We start from the raw sequence: 19235 nt of genomic DNA on the forward strand, positions 1-19235 counted from the left end.
AAAAACAAAACATGCAGCCAGGGGAGGCTCCAGGCCTGAGTTTGGGAAACCCTGCTCTACAGCGTATATGCTCATATCACATATCATAGAATAGAGCAGAGGATAATGTCTGTCTACCTAAACATGAAGTGTCTCTTTGTCTTCTATTCATGGGTGTTTCAATGGACGTGTACACACAACAGTAGATAGTGGTTTACAATCCGTGTGATCTATTTTATACAATAAAATAAACAGTTGTTAGTGCTACAGGTACATAACAGCATTTACATAAGTATTCAGACCCTTTGCTATGAGACTCAAAATTGAGCTCCGGTGCATCCTGTTTCCATTGATATGCTTGAGATGTTTCTACAACTTCACTGGACTCCACTTGTGGTAAATTCAATTGATTGGACATGATTTGGAAAGGCACACACCTGTCTATATAAGGTCCCACAGTTGACAGTGCATGTCAAAGCAAAAACCAAGCCACGAGGTCGAAGGAATTGTCCACAGAGCTCCGAGACAGGATTGTGTCGAGGCACAGATCTGGGGACGGGTACCAAAAAATATCTGCAGCATTGAAGGTTCTCAAGAACACAGTGGCCTCCATCATTCTTAAATGGAAGACGTTTAGAACCACCAAGACTCTTTTTAGAGCTGGCCGCCTTACCAATCTGAGCAATCGGGGGAGAAGGGCCTTGGTCAGGGAGGTGACCAAGAACCCAATGGTCACTCTGACAGAGCTCCAGAGTTCCTCTGTGGAGATGGGAGAACTTTCCAGAAGGACAACCATCTCTGCAGCACTCCACCAACCAGGACTTTATGGTAGAGTTACCAGATGGAAGCCACTCCTTGGTAAAAGGCACATTACAGCCTGCTTGGAGGTTGCCAAAAGGCACACTTTTGCATATGTTTTTGTCCTGCCCTGAGCTAGGCAATAATTGGGAAGAATTATTCAGATCTTATCACAGGTCACTAATATGACTGTACCACTAGATCCTTCCCTTATTCTTCTTGGAGATGACAGTTCTACCAGTATATATTGTTAGCAAAACCAGATTCATTAAATTGGCAGTCATTGCAGCCAATAAATGCACAGCGTTTCTATGGAAGAGTGACACTCTGCCAAGCAAGCAGATGAAATCAAATCAATTTTTATTTGTCACATGCACCGAATACAACAGGTGTAGACCTTAAAGTGAAATGCTTACTTACAAGCCCTTAACCAACGATTCTGTTTTAAGAAAAATAAGTGTAAAGTAAAAATAAAAAATAAATGTAACAAATAATTAAAGAGCAGCAGTAAAATAACATAGCGAGGCTTTTTACAGGGGGTACCGGTACAGAGTCAATGTGCAGGGGCACCAGTTAGTTAAGGTAATTGAGGTAATGTGTCTCATCGTTGTCAGTGATCAGGCCTACCACTGTTGTGTCATCAGCAAACGTAATGATGGTGTTGGAGTCATGCCTGGCCATGCAGTCATAAGTGATCAGGGAGTACAGAAGGGGACCGAGAATGTGTTGTTACCTACCCTTGCCACCTGGGGGCGGCCCGTCAGTAAGTCCAGGATCCAGTTGCAGAGGGAGGTGTTTAGTCCCAGGGTCCTTAGCTTAGTGATGAGCTTTGAGGGCACTATGCTGTTGAACGCTGAGCTGTAATCAATGAATAGCATTCTCACACAGGTGTTCCTTTTGTCCAGGTGGGAAAGGGCAGTGTGGAGTGTGATTGAGATTGCATCATCTGTGGACCTGTTGGGGCGGTATGCAAATTGGGGTGGGTCTAGGGTTTCTGGGATAATGGTGTTGATATGGGCCATGACCAGCCTTTCAAAGGACTTCATGGCTACAGACGTGGGTGCTACAGGTCGGTAGTCATTTAGGCAGGTTACCTTCCTGTACTTGGGCACAGGGACTATGGTGGTCTGCTTGAAACATGTTGGTATTACAGACTCAGACAGGGAGAGGTTGAAAATGTCAGTGAAGACATTTGCCAGCTGGTCAACGCATACTCAGAGTACACGTCCTGGTAATCCATCTGTTGCGCCTTCTTCATCACACTGTCTGTGTGGGTGGACCATTTCAGATTGTCAGTGGTGTGTACGCCGAGGAACTTGAAGCTTTTCACCTTCTCCACTGCGGTCCCATTGATGTGGATAGGGGGGTGCTCCCTCTGCTGTTTCCTGAAGTCCACGATCATCTCCTTAGTTTTGTTGAAGTTGAGTGAGATGTTATTTTCCTGGCACCACACTCCCAGAGCCCTCTCCTCCTCCCTGTAGGCTGTCTCATCGTTGTTGGTAATCAAGCCTACTACTGTTGTGTCTTCTGCAAAGTTGATGATTGAGTTGGAGGCGTGCTTGTCCACGCAGTCATGGGTGAACAGAGAGTACAGGAGGGGGCTGAGCACTCACCCTTGTCGGGCCCCAGTGTTGAGGATCAGCGAAGAGGAGGTATATGTGTCAATATTATTTTCTGAAGCTACTCTGAACATATCCCAGTCTGCATGATCAAAACAATCTTGAAGCGTGGATTCTGATTGGTCAGACCAGCATTGAATAGACCTCACCACGGGTGCTTCCTGCTTGAGTTTCTGCCTATAGGAGAGGAGGATCAAGATGGCATTGTGGTCAGATTTGCCAAATGGAGGGCCTTATATGCATTCTGGAAGGTAGACATTTTACATTTTAGTCATTTAGCAGACACTCTTATCCAGAGCAACTTACAGTAGTGAATGCATACATTTCATGAATTTTTTTTGTACTGGCCTCCCGTGGGAATCAAACCCACAACCCTGGCGTTGCACACACCATGCTGGCGTTGCAAACACCATGCTCTACCAACTGAGCCACAGGAAAGACTAGGTAGTATAGCAATGCTTAAGGGTTTTAGCAGCGCGAGTACAACAATCAATATGTTGATAGAATTTCGGGAGTCTCTTGCTTTGTTAAAATCCACAGCTACAATAAATGCAGCCTCAGGATATGTGGTTTTCAGTTTGCATAAAGTTCAATGAAATTCTTTGAGGACCGCCGTGGTATCCGCTTGGGGGGGGATACCACGGGGGTCTAGACTGCTTTGGCTATTATTGACAAAAATTATCTTGGGAGATAGTACGGTCGGCATTTTATTGTGAGATATTCTAGGTTAGGTGAACAGAAGGACTTGACTTCCTGTATGCTATCACAGTTACACCATAAGTCGTTAATCATAAAACATATACCTCCACCCTTCTGCTTCCCGGAGAGATGTTTGTTCCTGTCAGTGCGATGTACTGAGATCCCAACTGGCTTTACAGAGTCAGACAGTATATCTCGAGAGAGCCATTCCGTGAAGCAGAGTATGTTACAATCCCTGATGTCTCTCTGAAAAGCAACTCTCACCTTGAGCTCATCAATTTTATTATCCAGAGATTGGACATTAGCGAGTAAAATAAACTAGCTTATATTTTGGGTTCTAATGGGGTACGACAGTTAAACTAAGATCATGAGGCATTTATAAGTTATATTCTTCAAAAATCAATATGTACATATATCAATCATTTATAAGTCAAAAAATGGACATAGCAACTGCAGATTGCCCTTTTAAGTATTATAGCATTATAATTAAACCAATTATGCCATAGGCCTAAGTATGTAAATTGACTAACCTGTAGGTACACCCTGTCATGTTGCATTTTACAACTTGTCATGTCTTCCTCTTGTCCTCTGTTTTCTCTGCAGGGATCATGTCAGCCATAGGAAATGGCTATGTTATATACATGACCATCAAACGCAAGACAAAGCTAAGGCCGCCTGAGCTCATGACAGTCAACTTAGCCATATTTGACTTTGGCATATCAGGTAAACCATTCCGCAGTCTCTTCATACAGTATGTCCATGTACAGTGTGTCTCTGGACAGAACAGTTAAAGTCATAACTTTTTAGGCATGTTTGGTAACTCACCCTGAAATATGCTAAATTGTGGCTTAATCTGGAATTAGTCCTTTATCGCCATCGTTTGGATATTAGAGGAACAGCATCACGTAAAAAAAACTCACCTCTAATATTACTCTACCTGGCATGTTGATCACAATATATCGATAGACTAGGCCTTTGATGTACAAGAGATTTACTTCCACTGTAAGCAGTCATCTTAGTTAAGGTATTTTGTTTTAAAAATCCCCTTTATCTGAGAATATTCTAATTTCTCAAAGAGTCCCTGTGACCCAGCCAGAAGCACAATTCACAACAGTATGTCTCAGTCTCAGAACAATCTCTGGCCAGCTCTCTCTGTGTCTCATACAACCACGGGATGCTCACTTGTTCACTCATCTGTTTATTTCTTGGTCTCTGGGCCAACTATGTCTCTCTGTATGAGACGCCTGCATTGCTCTCTAGGACTTGAGCCAACGTCCACAGCAGACAACAAGCATGATCTATTTGTGTCTGCCAGCTTTGCCTGCATCTTGGGAATATCACTCAGATGTTGGAGGTCCGAATGAAAAGAGGGCCAGAATATTTCGTAGCCATTTTACCTTAGTACTGTAGGAGTCATAAAGTGAGAGAAATACTCTTTTATTAACTATGAGGGTTGGTGGAGAGTGCAGTGTGTGTACGTCAACATGTACATAGAGACAGGGTCATAACTGTGCTCTCTGAACCTCTGGCGACAGACCGGTGAGGATGCCACTTTCTCCTCACGCGATAGAAACACTATTTATGATAACCTCTTCGGTCACATGCTATGCCTCAGGATTGTAACTTTACTGCATCTGTTATCATTGTGGGTTTGAAGAAACAGCACTTCTGTTATGTGAATTGGATGAAGATGATGGTTTTTCATTGGAATTCTCATGCATTCTAAGACCTACTATGTTACTGTACATGTATACTATATATTGTCATGTCTTTATAGCACACACTGATCATTTGAGGTGGTTAACAACTGTGTGTGTTTGGTCTTGAAGTCACAGGGAAGCCGTTCTTTGTGGCGTCCAGTTTCTCCCACCGCTGGCTGTTTGGCTGGGAGGGCTGTCGTTTCTATGGCTGGGCTGGCTTCTTCTTCGGTGTTGGCAGCCTCATCACCATGACCGTAGTCAGCCTAGACAGATACCTCAAGATCTGCCATCTCAGATACGGTACAGTGGTCTATGTTCTCAGTTTGTGTTTGGTTTACAGCAGGGGTGTCAACAAAAAAATTTGCCCCGCGGGTCGCATTCGGTCTTCAATGGTGTCCGTAGGGCTGCACTGAAAATCGCTTACATTTCCTTGCAAAGCAAAGAATTAGCAAAGAATATCCTCTAACAAATAAATTACTAACAGTGAAATGCTTACTTACGAGTCCTTCCCAATGATGCAGAGAGAAAGAAAATATAGAAATAATAGAAAAGTAAAACATATAATAAAATAAGTAATAATAAATACACAATGAGTAATGATAACTTGGCTATATACAAGGGGTACCAGTATCGAGTCAATGTGCAGGGCATGAGGTAATTGAGGTAGATAAGTACAAAAAAGCTAGGAATAAAGTGACAGATCTTAAACAGTAGCAGCAGTGTATGTGATGGGTAAAGAACTGTGTGCGATCAGTGCAGATAGTCTGGATAGCTATTCGTTAACTGTTTACCTAACTACACTGAACAAAAATATAAATGCAACATGCAACAATTTAGTTACAGTTCATATAAGGAAATCAGTCAATTGAACTAAATTCATTAGGCCCTAATCTATGGATTTCACATGACTGGGAACACAGATATGCATCTGTTGGTTACAGATACCTTTAAAAAAAAGCTAGGGGCGTGGATCAGAAAACAAGTCAGTATCTGGTGTGACCACTATTTGCCTCATGCAGCGAGACACACCTCCTTTGCATAGAGTTGATTGTGGCCTGTGGAATGTTGTCCCACTCCTCTTCAATGGCTGTGCAAAGTTGCTGGTTATTGGCGGAAACTGGAACACGATGTTGTACACGTTGATCCAGAGCATCCCAAACAGGCTCAGTGGTTGACTTGTCTGGTGTGTATGCAGGCCATGGAAGAGCTGGGACATTTTCAACTTCCAGGAATTGTGTAGAGATCCTTGCGAAATGGGACCGAGCATTATCATGCTGAAACATGACGTGATGGCGGGGGATGAATGGCACGACAATAGGCCTCAGGATCTCGTGACTTAAAGTTCTCGACCTGCTCCACTACAGCCTTGTCGATGTGAATGGGTGCGTGCTCAGCTCTCCATTTCCTGTAGTCCACAATCAGCTCCTTTGTCTTGCTGACGTTGAGGGAGAGGTTGTTGACCTGGCACCACACTGCCAGGTCTCTGACCTCCTCCCTATAGGCTGTCTCATTGTTGTCGGAAATCAGGCTAATTTAATGATGGTGTTGGAGTTGTGCTCTACAACGCAGTAGCGGGTGAATAGGGAATACAGGAAGGCGTCTAAGCATGCACCCCTGAAGGGCTCCCATGTTAAGGGTCAGCGTGGCGACCAGGGGCCGTTCCGTCAGAAAGTCCAGGATCCAAGAACAGCCATAATCTGGGAGGTGTTCAGTCTCAGGGTCCTTAGCTTACTGTTAGCTTGGAGGGCACTATGGTGTTGAACACTGAGCTGTAGTCAATATACAGCGTTCTCACATAGTGGGAAAGGGCAGTGTGGAGTGCAATAGAGATTGTGTCATCTGTGGATCTGTTTGGGCGGTACAGTGTATCATCTAATAGTTAAAAAAAAAAAATTGTAGACACTTCCTGACAGTCTAGCTTTCAAATCAGTGATTATTAGCGAGCTAGACACAGTCAAGAAACTTTATGAATGTACTGTAGGTCCATTATCATTTCTACACAGTTTTTATTTAGTAATTTTAAAGTATAAAAAAAACTTTACAAGTTGTATTTGTTTTACTTAAACCACCCGGGGTCCGGATTGGATCCGGGGCGTATGTTTGACACCCCTGTTTACAGTAACACAAGACCTTTATAAGAATGAATAATTAGCACTTTTTCATTAATAGGTTAATTGAAATTATGATCTGTGATATCTGGACACTTTATTATTATGATGAACCAATTAATTATCAATCATTCTGCCCATAATTGTACCCACAGGGACGTGGCTAAAGAGGCAACATGCTTTCCTAAGTATGGTGTTTGTGTGGCTGTATGCAGGCTTCTGGGCCACCATGCCCCTGGTGGGCTGGGGCAGCTATGCTCCCGAGCCCTTTGGCACTTCCTGCACTCTGGACTGGTGGCTAGCCCAGGCCTCCGTGGCGGGCCAGAGCTTCGTCATTGCAATCCTCTTCTTCTGCCTTATCTTCCCCACCGGCATCATCGTTTTCTCCTACGTCATGATCATCTTCAAGGTCAAGTCCTCAGCCAAGGAAATCTCCCACTTTGACACCAGGAACAAGAACAGCCATAATCTGGAGATGAAACTGACCAAGGTGTGTGTGTGTGTGTGTGTGTGTGTGTGTGTGTGTGTGTGTGTGTGTGTGTGTGTGTGTGTGTGTGTGTGTGTGTGTGTCAGAGCCCTGAACAGACATGAATTTTAAGCCCGAGCCCTACCTATGCCTGCAACGTTCAGGCTCTACCCTACCCAGGCCCGATTGCTTCTGCCAAATTTAAGGCCCTGCCCGAAACCCGAAATCAGAAATAACATCCTCCGTTAGTAAATCAATTAGCTGCTCCTCTTTGTCTGTCACTTGCTCCCTGAGCGCTGCTAACTCTGCATACTCTCTGCTCATGACGAATCTGACTGTGAGTATCCATAGCAATGGCTCCACTTGGGCTCCTCTGCTCAATTATGAGACATGAGAGAGCAGTTTGCTGTTAGCAACTTTGTCACTCTAAACTCTGACAAAACTCAAGGAACATTATTATTTTCCGTGAAATAATCTCTCCTGTCTTAAATTTGAAAAAGCACTTCTGACACAACGTTATGATCTTAGTTAGATATGACTGTATTGCGCAGCTTCAAAATGTTAGTGATCAATTTATGGATACCCAAGGCCTGCCCGTACCCTAGTTATTGACGAAAAAACAGGCCCTACCCGGCCCTAACCCGATGTATAATGTCAGGGCCCGTCGGGCTCGGGTCGGTTAGCAGAGCTCTTGTGTGTGTGTGGGTGTGTGTGCACGGAACCTCACCTTAGAGATACTTTAACTATTGTGAGACTGACCAGTGATGTGGTTCTACTTGTGTCCTCCAGGTGGCGATGCTGATCTGTGCTGGTTTCTTGATAGCGTGGATCCCGTATGCAGTGGTCTCAGTGGTGTCTGCGTTTGGCGAGCCCGACTCAGTGCCTATCTCGGTCTCTGTGATCCCCACTCTGCTTGCTAAGTCCTCTGCCATGTACAATCCCATCATCTACCAGGTCATCGACCTGAAACACTCCTGCGCTAAATCCTCCTGTTTTCAAGTTCTGAAGAAGCGCACACAATTAAAAAAGTCAAGGTATGGAGTAGTATTCATTTCATGGCTTTCTCTTTTACTTTCTATTCCCCTGGATTGACAGTTAAAACTGTACAGACCTAGTTTAACATTTACCTTGTTTAATGGCTTGAAAGAGTTAAAACGATATAGTTTAAACATTTTCTCAAACAGCTTGCTAGATCTAGAGTTAAAGGTAGACTCAGCTAAATGACGTTGCCACGAGCAGCATCGCAGATATTAAGATGAGCGAGATGCAAGACTTTGCTCTCACACAGTCATACATAATATCTGCTCATGTGCAACGGGTTCGCTTCACGCTGTTCACAGCGTGGTAGTCAGGGCACCAAAACAGCGGAGAAGTTGAGCCTCATGCTTCAACGCTCTTAGTTGTTGTGGAAATTGACCCACTATGCTGTTTACTTTCTGCATCTACGTCATATCGCCACTATACCTTAAAAACTGCATAGTTTTCAATGAAACTTTTCTAACTTATGAAACTTTTCTCCCATTGTATCTTCCACAGGTTTTACACAATTTCTGGCTCGCTTAAAGTCAGTCCATCCAGTAATGAGGCTCACATTGAAATGTGAGAGAAAGACAGTGGTAATCTCCTGTGATTTGAAACCTGTCCAATGACAACCCTGCTATCATCTTCAAAGATATTGACCATGCTACCCAGCCTTGCTGTATCTATGTTCCTGCTTCAAACAGCTCTCTGTACTCTCCTACCTCACGTCCCTCTGTGTTTACAGCTCAAGGCTGTTGTCAAGATGTATTTTTACATTTTGTACAAATTGTGTATTGTGACACCTGTGACATGCATATTTAAACTTGAACCTATATGTGCTCCTGTAAGATCTAAAGTGTTGTTAAGAATGAGGTATGATATACAGATGTTGGATCTTAATTTGACCAGTTTCGTTGCAGGAGTAAAATAATCCTGCAGCAGGAGGAGGATTATTTGATTATTCTCAAAATAAAGTAATAATTTCTAACAGGAAAATAGTTTTGATAGGATACACAGTAGGCTATAGTTTAGGTGTGAGATCTAGTGATAGAAAGAGAAACTGCAGGTTTTCAGTTACTACTAGGACTCTTAAAAATGTTCTGTGGAGCAAAGTGATCAAATGAAGATACCATATCTGAACAGAGAGCTGGAGAGGCTGTGGTGTTGATGTTGGGGTTAAGTGTTATTCCCGGCTTCAGGCAGGTTTGACCGTAGCAGCACTTTTCATCAATGGTCAATGTCATCATGTGAATGTTAGTGTCACTGGATACATGTTTAGAGACGTCATTGACATCACATAACAAAATACTATTTTAGCTCATGCACAAACTGCACGCTCCACTGCGAGGTAGCCACCAGCGCATGTTAATTGGACCAAATATCAAGTCACAGCATAACAATGTCTGTTAAGAGTAGTGGCTATGTGGTACAGCACTATGCTCCTGTCATCGTTATCCATTCTGTATGCGCAGATGTTAGCTTTTACGTCTCATATACAAGACATTAAGAACACCTTCCTAATATTGAGTTGCACCCTCCCTTTAACCCTCAGAACAGCCTCAAATTGTCAGGGCATGGATTCGACAAGGTGTCAAAAGCGTTTGACAGGAATGCTGGCCCATGTTGACTCCAATGCTTTCCAAAGTTGTGTCACGTTGGCTGGATGTCCTTTGGGTGGAGGACCATTTTTGATACACACCGTAAAATGTTGAGCGTGAAAAATCAAGCAGCGATGCAGTTCTTGACACAAACCTGTGCGCCTGGCACCTACCACCATACCCTGTTCAAAGACACTTCAATATTTTGTCTTGCACTTTCACCCTCTAAATGGCACACATTCACAATCCATGTCTTAATGCTTAAAAATCCTTCTTTAACCTGTCTCCTCACCTTCATCTACACTGATTGAAGTGGGTTTAACAGGTGACAGCTATAAGGGATCATAGCTTTCACCTGGATTCACCTTGTCAGTCTCTGTCATGGAAAGAGCAGATGTTCTTAATGCTGTGTACACTCAGTTTATGTTGATTGACAAAGCACAATTTAATAAAAATCCACATAATCAGAAAGAATAAGACAACCATAAATGTGTTTTTTGCTTGTATACCTTTCAATTACTAAATTAATTAAAGTAATTCAATTAATTAAAGTAAGGAGAGGTGCTATTAAGATCAAAGTCAGTTTTCTTTTGAGTAACATTTTGTTTAATGTTGTTTCATGTTTTTTTAAGTATTTATACTGTGTGTGCTTGTATATGGAGTCCAGGCTTTGAGTTATATGCAAGAAAACTAAATCTTTAGAAAAACAAACATTCAGCGCAAATAATGATCCTATTGGTTATTATTACAGCTGTCATATTGTCTATTATTGTCTTTTAAATCTTTCATCTTTACTCTAACTGAGGGTGTCCGCATTCAACACACTGTAAAAACAAAAGAGGCCCTGGTCTCGCTGACCTCCTTAGAACAATAGAAAGGATCAACACACTTGTACTCAGCCTAAGGTCCTAACATTGGCAAGAACAATCAAAAATGTTTATTTGACAGGATTTATTCAAAATTATACAACAGGTGGGTCTAATCCTGAATGCTGATTGGAAAACCGCATTCGAGCTAGCGTCTATTCCACAAGTTACCACCGGCTAAATCTATGACGTTAAAATGCCTATTTACTCTGTTCCATCTGACGGTGCAATCCACTGTCTCATCAGCCCAGCCAGGCAATTTATAAACTTGATCTCCACTATAAAAAGCATCTAGACATTATCTCATTTATTTTAGACTAACATTTAGTTTTCAACAGCGGAGATTTGTATAAACCTTGCTATCTGTCTCTCCGACATTTACAATATTACTTCAATATTCAAATTCGATCTCCAGCTGTCGCATAGTAATGCACATGTCGGGAGTTGGGACGAGACAGGCAGGCAACTTTTCTCAGCCAATCGAAATCATGAATCAGCATAATTTTTATGGATATATACAAAGAACTATCAATAGAAAACAGGTCAAACGAAACGTTTACAGTCTTTCTAGCTGCAGTTTGAAGTGATTCTGTTAGCTGTCTTGTTGGCTAGCTCCTCTGAACAACAGTTTCCTGATGAGAGAGCACATTTTCTATGCCAGGCGAAATCGCGCCTCATTAGCTCATTGTTATGGATGTATCCGATTAAATGTCTCCAGAAAACATAAAAAAAGGCAAATGCAGCTACTGTTGTTATTCTAGCTGCACTGTTTGACGTGACTGTAAGTTAGCCATAGTTGGAGATCTAGAAAGCAAGGGATGAGTACGTTGCCAGCCAGTATGTCAATGGAACATTTAGAAAAAACGACTGGGTCGCGTCCATAGATACAGAACAAAAAGGCTGAACGAATGGGTCGCGTCTCTGTCAACCGAACCGATAGAACGAACGAACGACCAGACGGCTTGGGTAGCAACTCTAGATTTGTGTCGGGACTATATCTTGTGAAAGGATGAAATAGTATGAATAAATTCATCACAATAATGTTTTTAATGAAAATATGTCAATCATTATTTGAATATGTTGGTTACCCGTTTTTAAGAGTGATAATGCCCTTGAAGCCAGTGTTTAGAGGATATATTGGCATGGTTTGCCGGCCCGAGACTTACAACACCCGTGCCAATATATCCTCCAAACACCAGCTTCAAGGGCATTAAGCAATATCTCCTGTTTTAGTGGATCTGTGTTTTTGTTGTTTGTATGATTTTCTGTTGGTACTCTTTCATTGCTTTGCTAATCATTTGATTGTATTTGTTTTTTATTTTATTGTGTAAAGTTGTGAATGACAGAATTAGGAGAAGCTTATTGATATCAAATGTTCTATAATGTTATGCATTTTTTCCCATTTTTGAGATTTGCATCTGTATAAAATGTATGTCAACTAAGACGTTAATATTGACGTCAAAGAGGTAATAGTCAACTGCAATGCTTACCTGTCATCACATCTTGCTTATGTACAAAAATGATGAATGAGGAAGGAGATAGCTAATGTCGTTATTTGATCTCAGGTATAGGTGTATTTTTTTTCCTTGGTGGGCTGTCTGTATGTCTCCACATCACAGGATTAGTCTTGCCACGTTGTCTGCCTCTGTTGGGTTTCTTAAAGGGGTTTAAGGATGATGCACTAGTGAACTTCAACAGGGTTTGATTGTGTCTCAGAAAAGAAGGCGGCTCTACAGGTGTAGGATCTTAATTTGAGGCAGTTTGCTGCAGCAGGAAAGTAATTATTCAGTAGGGGAAAATTTGAATTATTTTGTGCATTATAGTTAATGTTAATTTTTGTTGGGGTTGATACATTTTTTTTGTGCGGGAACATCAAGTCTGTAATTTCAAAGTGGAAATTACAAACTTCAGAAGCCTTTTTAAATTTCCTGCAGCAGGGTGATCAAATTAAGATCCTACATCTGTTATTCATTGCATTTTCCAAACTAAATCTCTGAAAGTGTTTTGTTTTAATGTTTTATCATGAAGAACATAATCTGAAGAAGCAAGTACTGTGGTCCAGGAGGAATATGTCACATTGCTTATTGTCATATGTATTTCCTAAAAGCATACAGTATGTAATTGTATTAATTTATACTACCTGTAGTTTGCTTTCAAGTACCACATGTCACACCTTATACTTCATTCCACATTCTTTGAGGAATTTGTTTTTGTCCCTTTATTTTGTGAAGAAAAAGTACAGTATTCCATAGCCATTGCAAATCTGTTGTGTTGAATAAAGATAAGTGCAAATAAAAGGTGCAGTTATGCACATATATTTAGATGATATATATGTTTTATTTATTTTTGATAAGGCAGCCTCATGAGGCATCCAACACCCTCATGAGGAGAGAATAGAATGGTACACAAATAGTCTGGGTCCCATGTTGATACAAACTTAATTCAGAGTCACCTAACACAACTCAGTCACAAAACACTTAACTCAGAGTCACAAAACACTTAACTCAGAGTCACATAACACTTCTACTGTAAAGACTGATTTAATCATCATGAGTTACATGCACAATACCCTACAATAAATTGATCCTAAAATGTAAGATAGTCAGACCAATATTCATGTGAAGCATATATATATATATATATATATATATATATATATATATATATATATATACATTCATATTTTCAGCAGAATTTTAACTGAACATTTCCATGCCTTTGAGCAAGCATGGCCTAAACATTTTATTGCTGTATTTAGTTGCTGACAATGGCACTTAACAGCAAACCATTTTATTTAATTTGGCAAAGGCTCAAGATCTTGCTGAAGAAATGGATATCCAGTACCATGATTGCAGATTTTCCTCAATTTTAACTACATGCTTACAGTGCATTTGGTGAGTATTCAGACCGTTGCCTTTTTTCACATTTTGTTACGTTACAGCCTAATTTTAAAATTGACTAAATAGTTTTTCCCCCTCATCAATCTACACACAATACCCCATAATGACAAAGCAAAAACAGGTTTTTATACATTTTTGCAAATGTATAAAAAAAAAATACTGAAATATCACATTTACTTAAGTATTCAGACCCTTTACTCAGTACTTTGTTGAAACACCTTTGGCAAGGTTTTCAGACTTGTATCTTGTTGGGTATGATGCTACAAGCTTGGCACACCTGTATTTGGTGAGTTTCTCTCATTTTTCTCTGCAGATCCTCTCAAGCTCTGTCAGGTTGGATAGGGAGCGTAACTGCACAGCTACTTTCAGGTATCTCCAGAGATGTTCGATCGGGTTCATGTCTGGGCTCTGGCTGAGCCACTCAAGGACATTCAGACACTTGTACCTACAGTTGAAGTCGGAAGTTTACATACACCTTAGCCAAATACATTTAAACTCAGTTTTTCACAATTCCTGACATTTAATCCTAGTAAAAATTCCCTGTCTTAGGTCAGTTAGGATCACCACTTTATTTGAAGAATGTGAAATGTCCGAATAATAGTAATGATTTATTTATTTTATTTATTTATTTCAGCTTTTATTTCTTTCATCACATTCCCATTGGGTCAGAAGTTTACACACACTCAATTAGTATTGCCTTTAAATTGTTTAACTTGGGTCAAACGTTTCAGGTAGCCTTCCACAAGCTTCCCACAATATGTTGGGTGGATTTTGGTCCATTGCTCCTGATAGAGCTGGTGTAACTGAGTCAGGTTTGTAGGCCTCCTTGCTCGCACATGCTTTTAAAGTTCTGCCCACAAATTTTCTATAGGATTGAGGTCAGGGCTTGTGATGGCCATACCTTGACTTTGTTGTCCTTAAGCCATTTTGCCACAATTTTCAAAGCATGCTTGTCCATTTGGAAGATCAATTTGCGACCAAGCTTTAACTTCCTGACTGATGTCTTGAGATGTTGCTTCAATATATCCACATAATTTTACTTCCTCATGATGACATCTATTTTGTGAAGTGCACCAGTCCCTCCTGCAGCAAAGCACCCCCACAACATGATGCTGCCACCCCCGTGCTTCATGGTTGGGATGGTGTTCTTCGGCTTGCAAGCCTCCCCCTTTTTCCTCCAAACATAACAATGGTCATTATGGCCAAACATTTCTATTTTTGTTTCATCAGACCAGAGGACATTTCTCCAAAAAGTATGATCTTTGTCCCCATGTGCAGTTGCAAACCGGAAGTCTTGCCTTTTTCTGGCGGTTTTGGAGCAGTGGGTTCTTTCCTGGTGAGCGGCCTTTCAGGTCATGTCGATATAGGACTCGTTTTACTGTGGATATAGATACTTTTGTACCTTTTTCCTCCAGCATCTTCACAAGGTCCTTTGCTATTGTTCTGGGATTGATTTGCACTTTCCTCGCACCAAAGTACGTTCATCTCTAGGAGGCAGAACGCGTCTCCTTCCTGAGCAGTATGACAGCTGCATGGTCACATGGTGTTTGTACAGATGAACGTGGTACCTTCAGGCGTTTGGAAATTGCTCCCAAGGGTGAACCAGACTTGCGGAGGTTTACAATTCTTTTTCTGAGGTCTTGAAACATCTCAAGGATGATCAATGGAAACAAGATCCACCTGAGCTCAATTTTGAGTGTCATAGCAAATGGTCTGATTACTTATGTCAATAAGATATTTTGGGGGTTTTAATACATTTGCAAAAATATGTAAAAACCGGTTTTCACTTTGTCATATGGGGTATTTAATTTGTTTTCGAATAAGGGTGTAACATAACAACATTTGGAAAAAGGGAAGGGGTCTGACTACTTTCCGAATGCACTGTACATCTACTTTGTCCTATAATCAGATGGTCAACACAATCAATAGGGAGTAGATGAAATATTTTAATTTCATAATTAGCAAGGAAATCCAAGGAGACATAGTTTTTCACATCATGCCCTTTAAATGCCATGCTTAAATGATATCTGATGATCTGAGGAGATTGTGGCATTAAAAGATAGGGTCTCCCAAAATGAAAACTCTTATAAGATAATTGTGGCCTACTAATACTTGGCCTTCCACGGATGGAGACTGGGTCACTATGCGTCCATTGGATATATTCTATCCACTATCCTTTACTGCCACCAGCTGGTAACTGAGATGACCTACACCATATTTGCCTCCTGGATGGAAGTGGTTGGTGATGCAAGTTACGTTATTTTGTGTAGACATTCTACAAATATGAAATATATAGAAGGCAGTAGCCAGTAGTAACTCCTACTATGGCTGTATGGTTGCTGTTATTTAGATCTTTTTGTTTTGCCTTTAGTTTTTTCGTATTCCCTGATGCTCACTGATGATTTTACTTAGACATTTACCAATTGTAGATGTTCATCTCAGAGGGAAGTTTTTCCCTTCATACATCTGCCCTACTCTTCTGTGAACATTGATGTGATAATCCTGTAAAACAATCTTAATGTTGTAAAAAAGTACACATATTTAAATGATCAATTCTACTGTCAACATTGTCACCCATCATCATCAACAATCAAATACATTTAACTTGTAAAGCTTTTACGAAGTAATTACTCACAAATCAATTTAAACCCCAAAAACAAAGATTGCAAAGAAAATGAGAGACTGACGATTAAATACGCTTTTAAGCCCTGTAGAGGGAGCCATCTTCCAAGGCTTTAAAAACAAAACAACCACTGTTTTTCCCTCTGTCTGGATGAGATGTATTGTCATTCCACCACAGGAGGTTGGAATGGAATCAGATACATCAAACACATGGTTTCCGTGTGTTTGATTACATTCCAATTTCTCCGTATTCCAGCTATTATTATAAGCCGTCCTCCCCTCAGCAGCCTTTACTGCATTCCACTTATTCCACACTTTTTGATTGTATCATTAAATTCAGCATGGGGGTGTGGAAAGAAATCTGTGTTAAATAAAGAAACATATATTGTGTTGTAGAAACAGTCAAGTGATTGCTGCTAGAAATGGCTAGGTCCACCTTGGCAGCAGACACCTGCATCTGGAGATGCATTCATTCATTATCCATTTCCGTGAAACGCTTTTGCATTTATTTTAGTGGAAGTAGGATGGATAGAGGTTGCCCATGCCTGGGCCCTGCTCTTATAATAAACTGTGTGAACTCAGTGGGGGACGGCTGTATCATAGGCAGCAGATAAATCCAGGTCTTCCATCAATATTTCATTCCTTGAGAGACAGTGGAGTGGGTGAGGAACAGAAAGAGAGAGAGAGAGATAGATAGGGAGAGGGTAGGTGACTGAGGGGGTGAGGGAGAGAGAGAAGGGGCATAGCTTGACATAGCAACAGCACAAACACGCACAGCTGATGAGAGATACTAAATCTCCAGGCCACAGCACTCCCTGTCTCCCTCTGCGTCCCTTTGCCTCTGCCAAGCCAAATGGACTGTTTTCATAATTTGATGGGGTTTTATAATTAGTACAGATGAGATTCCCTCTAACATAATTCATTTTGAAACAGACATGAGATTGTCATTCTTCTTTGCATGGCTAGATGTGCCAGGGAGATATTTCCAGTTAGTCAGTTTCATTGGAGTAGCAGGGATCTGGTGGCCTAGCTGGTTCATTGGAATACAATAGGGAAAACCTGGGCGCTGGTGTTTGTGTGGAGAAACTCAAATATTGGGTCCTGTCAGATGATTAAATTAATTTGTCTAGCCGTGATCCCCATGTTAATTCAAAGTAGAGTCGAATCACATCATATGCTTCAGCACGGTGAGGACTGATAAATGGATTGATAATTCCTCTGCTTCGCATTTCCACTGGATTCATAGTAAGAGTGCCAGGAATAATTTTGTAAACAAAGATACTGAATAAATATGATAAATATGACTGGCAGGTTTGAATGAATTCCACTCTGACTATTCCTTTAGAAATATATCATAAAAACTATAGTGCCATTAAATAGGAATTCATCTAAGCCCTCATTGTAGCTACACAGGAGTAAAAAAACACACACAGTGAATGGGAGGCGAACTGAACTGTAGGAGTAGTGCTATGCATTGTGAATTGATTGAGGTTATAAATATTCCCCGCCTTAGGCAGTGCTAGTCCACATACATAATCAATGCGGCTCTAACAGATGTCTCAGCCCTGCCTAAAAAAAACAACAACAAAAAAACAGCATAGACCAGCATACATTTCAAGCTGTTCCATGCTGATCTTTGCTGTTCGATGTTGGTTAAACTGGTCTGACCAGCATGTCTAACTGGTTTGTCTGGTCGGCCAGTAGCTGGTTATGCTGGCAGACCATTATGGTCTAGCTGTTTTTTCTGTCAGATCATCCTTTGTTGTGTTTTTGCTGGTGACCTGCCTTCGCTGTGTTTTGGTGACCAGTATAAGCTAAAGCGAAATCAGCATCAAGTCACATTATGCTGGTTTACAAAGTGATGTTTAATTCCTAGCGTGGATCCCACAATCTGCATTTAGAATGACCACTAAGGTTAGAAAGATGAATGAATGAGACTACCTAAACCATATAAAGTGAAACAACCATTTCAGTAATGGGCGCAATAAATCAAACTAACAGATTGGATTAGTTTAGAGAAATGTATGCTATCTTTGTGTAGCATAAAACAAATGAATTGTTTAATTAATCAATCAATGTACATTCAAAAACACAGATACTGCAACAAACAATTGAAAAAATCTAATGACGGGAGTGGTTTTGCAGACCGTCAAAATTCAGATTACTTGGGTATCAATCTCACTGTGGAGTTGAGTTCACTACCTCTCGGTTGCCAGTGACCTGAATTTCCTGCTATCTGTGGGTATGATAAAGATTGTTAAAATATTAGAACCAATAGACATTAGAGAGAACCCTTTTGGGTGCCACATAGCACCCCTTGATTTGTCACTGTAGGGGAACACTTTTGAGTTCCGTTGAAAACCATCTCATGAAGAAGCCTCTGGTTCCAGGTTGAACCAATGACAGGTTCTACAGTTATACTTCCAGGATACTTCTGATGTGCTTTTGGCACACACTGTTAAAAAGTACCTATAATTTGACAGTAAGTTACTGGCTACTGAGTTGTAGTAAAGATACAGTATTTTTACAGTTGAATTAAGGAGTTGTTGTTGTAAAATAACTTGTTGTTTACCTTACTGCACTTTGAAACGTAGGTGGGCGGGGGAAATATGCTGGCAGGGGCTATTTAACATATTTGGGGGTATGGTCTAAAATATGGTGTATTTGTGCCAACCATTAGTGGAAGTGTTGTACGAGTTTAAGTGGTTCGTTATTGTTATATTTATTAATTTGTCCACTCCCAGTTCTATAGTCTTTGCAAGTGCGTGTGACACTCAAGAGGTGCACTGTTAAGAGATTGCTGTGCATTTTCTAGTAACTTAGTGGCAGTTGGTCATTGGGAAGTCCATGTTTAATTTTC

At 40.9% G+C, this 19235-nt stretch overlaps 1 protein-coding gene across 1 annotated transcript in view; it reads left to right on the forward strand.

Moving 5' to 3' along the window:
- The window catches only part of LOC115192088 (opsin-5-like), a 41610-nt gene extending 31915 nt beyond the window's left edge, over positions 1–9695 (forward strand). Inside the window, exons 3-7 of the mRNA XM_029750209.1 lie at positions 3699–3818; positions 4925–5095; positions 7059–7393; positions 8159–8403; positions 8906–9695. Of these exons, the coding sequence (XP_029606069.1) occupies positions 3699–3818; positions 4925–5095; positions 7059–7393; positions 8159–8403; positions 8906–8972 (938 nt within the window). The 3' untranslated portion in view covers positions 8973–9695. The remainder of the gene's footprint in view (positions 1–3698; positions 3819–4924; positions 5096–7058; positions 7394–8158; positions 8404–8905) is intronic.
- The last annotated feature ends 9540 nt before the right edge of the window (positions 9696–19235 follow it).

Source organism: Salmo trutta, chromosome 1, assembly GCF_901001165.1.
Source record: "Salmo trutta chromosome 1, fSalTru1.1, whole genome shotgun sequence".
NCBI classification, from domain to species: domain Eukaryota; kingdom Metazoa; phylum Chordata; class Actinopteri; order Salmoniformes; family Salmonidae; genus Salmo; species Salmo trutta.